General features: G+C 57.1%; 1 protein-coding gene across 1 annotated transcript in view; it reads right to left on the bottom strand.

Moving 5' to 3' along the window:
• The window catches only part of LOC103806765 (protocadherin-17-like), a gene marked incomplete at both ends in the record, with an annotated part of 26,507 nt that extends 24,659 nt beyond the window's left edge, over positions 1-1,848 (bottom strand). Inside the window, 1 exon segment of the mRNA XM_009079472.1 lies at positions 3-1,848. Within this exon segment, the coding sequence (XP_009077720.1) occupies positions 3-1,848 (1,846 nt within the window).
• Positions 1,849-1,855: the final 7 nt, after the last annotated feature.

Raw genomic sequence — 1,855 nt, 5'->3', positions numbered from 1 at the left:
GGGCAGGGGCCCTGCCAAGGCCCTGACTATAAGCTTGGCCACTGCGGACAGGCTGGGCTTGCCATGGTCACTGACTTTTACCACCAGTTCAGCCACAGGGCTGAGCTCCTCCCAGTAGGGGTGCAAGGTGCGTATCTCACCGCTAGTGGGGTCCATCTCAAAGAGGTGCTCCTCATTGCCTTCCACAATCTCATATGTGAGGCGCCCACTCTCCCCAAAGTCACTGTCCAGGGCGCGGACGGTGCCCACAGGGTAGCCCACCCCAGCATTGCGTGGCACCTGCAGCTCAGCAGTGTCATTGATGAGGGCAGGCAGGACGATGAGCGGTGCATTATCGTTGACATCAAGCACAGTAACACGCACTGTGGCATTGCTTTCACGGTGGGGTGAACCCGAGTCTTTGGCCAGCACACGGAACTCAAAGTGCTTTGTCTGCTCATAGTTGAAGCTCCTCAGGGCATAGATAGCACCATTTGTGGGGTTGACAGAGACATAGGTGTAGATGGAGACATCCCCCACGTGCCCTGGCAGAATGGAGTAAGACACTGTCCCATTTTGCCCCAGGTCAGGGTCCTGGGCCAAGACTGAGCCCAGGTACTCTCCAGGGATGTTGTTCTCAGGCACCTGTAACACATAAAGGTTCTTGCTGAAGCGGGGTGGGTTGTCATTCTCGTCAAGGATCCGGACAGAAAATGACTTGGTGGAGTTCAGTGGGGGATTTCCCCCATCACGTGCCATTATGGTCACATTGTACTCATCCTGTGCCTCACGGTCTAGGGGCCGGTCAGTGACCACAGTGTAGAAGTTGTCATAGTTCTCCTCCAGGGTGAAAGGAACGGCTCCAGGCCCGCCCCCACCACCCAGCACCCGGCACTGGAGCTGCCCATTCTTGCCTGAGTCACGGTCAGTGACCCGCACCAGGGCAATGACAGTGCCTGGTGGAGCAGCCTCACTCAGAGCTCCCTGGCGAACGGAGACAAAGCCAATGGTGGGTGCATTGTCATTGCGATCGATGAGGCGGACAGTGACCTTGCAGTGAGCAGGGATGGGATTGGGCCCCAGGTCCCGAGCCTGGACATCAATCTCAATGAGGCCACTCTCCTCATAGTCCAGGTTGCCTTTGACACGGATGAGCCCACTCTGTGGGTCGATGCTAAACAGGTCACGTACACGCTCAGGTGCGTAGCCACTGAAGGAGTAGAGCACCTCTCCATTGGTACCCTCATCAGCATCAGTGGCATTAAGGTCGATGACAGCAGTGCCTAGTGGTGCATTCTCTGGCAGCTCTACTACATAGGAGGCTGCCTCAAAGATGGGGCTGTTGTCATTGGAGTCAATGAGGCGCACATTGATCTGCACAGTACCTGAGCGTGGTGGGTCACCACCATCCAGTGCCGTCAGTACCAGGGTGTGGTGACTCTGCTCCTCACGGTCTAATGGCTTCTGGATGACTAGCTCTGGAAACTTTGTGCCATCACCACGCGACTTCACATCAAGGGAGAAGAGGCCATAGTCATCACGGGTGAGCAGGTAGGTGCGCAGACCGTTGTCCCCAGCATCTGGGTCATGGGCGCTGGTGAGGGGAAAGCGGGTGCCTGGCGCAGCATTTTCCGAGATGTCCATGTCCACTTGGTCAGAGGGGAATGATGGTGCGTTGTCGTTCAGGTCTTGGATCTCCACCTTGATCATGCAAATCTCCTGGTCATTGGCGAACACCTCGAGGGAGAGCTGGCACTTGGCACTGCGCCGGCACAGTGCCTCACGGTCGATGCGCTGCTTGGTGTAGAGAAGCCCACTTTCCCCGTCCACGTCCAGGAGATGCGGGGCTGAGTTCTCCAGCACCCGGAAGGTCGAC

This window comes from Acanthisitta chloris, unplaced genomic scaffold (genome assembly GCF_000695815.1).
Source record: "Acanthisitta chloris isolate BGI_N310 unplaced genomic scaffold, ASM69581v1 scaffold34037, whole genome shotgun sequence".
In the NCBI taxonomy this organism is placed as follows: domain Eukaryota; kingdom Metazoa; phylum Chordata; class Aves; order Passeriformes; family Acanthisittidae; genus Acanthisitta; species Acanthisitta chloris.
This window is presented reverse-complemented; position numbering and strand designations above follow the sequence as displayed.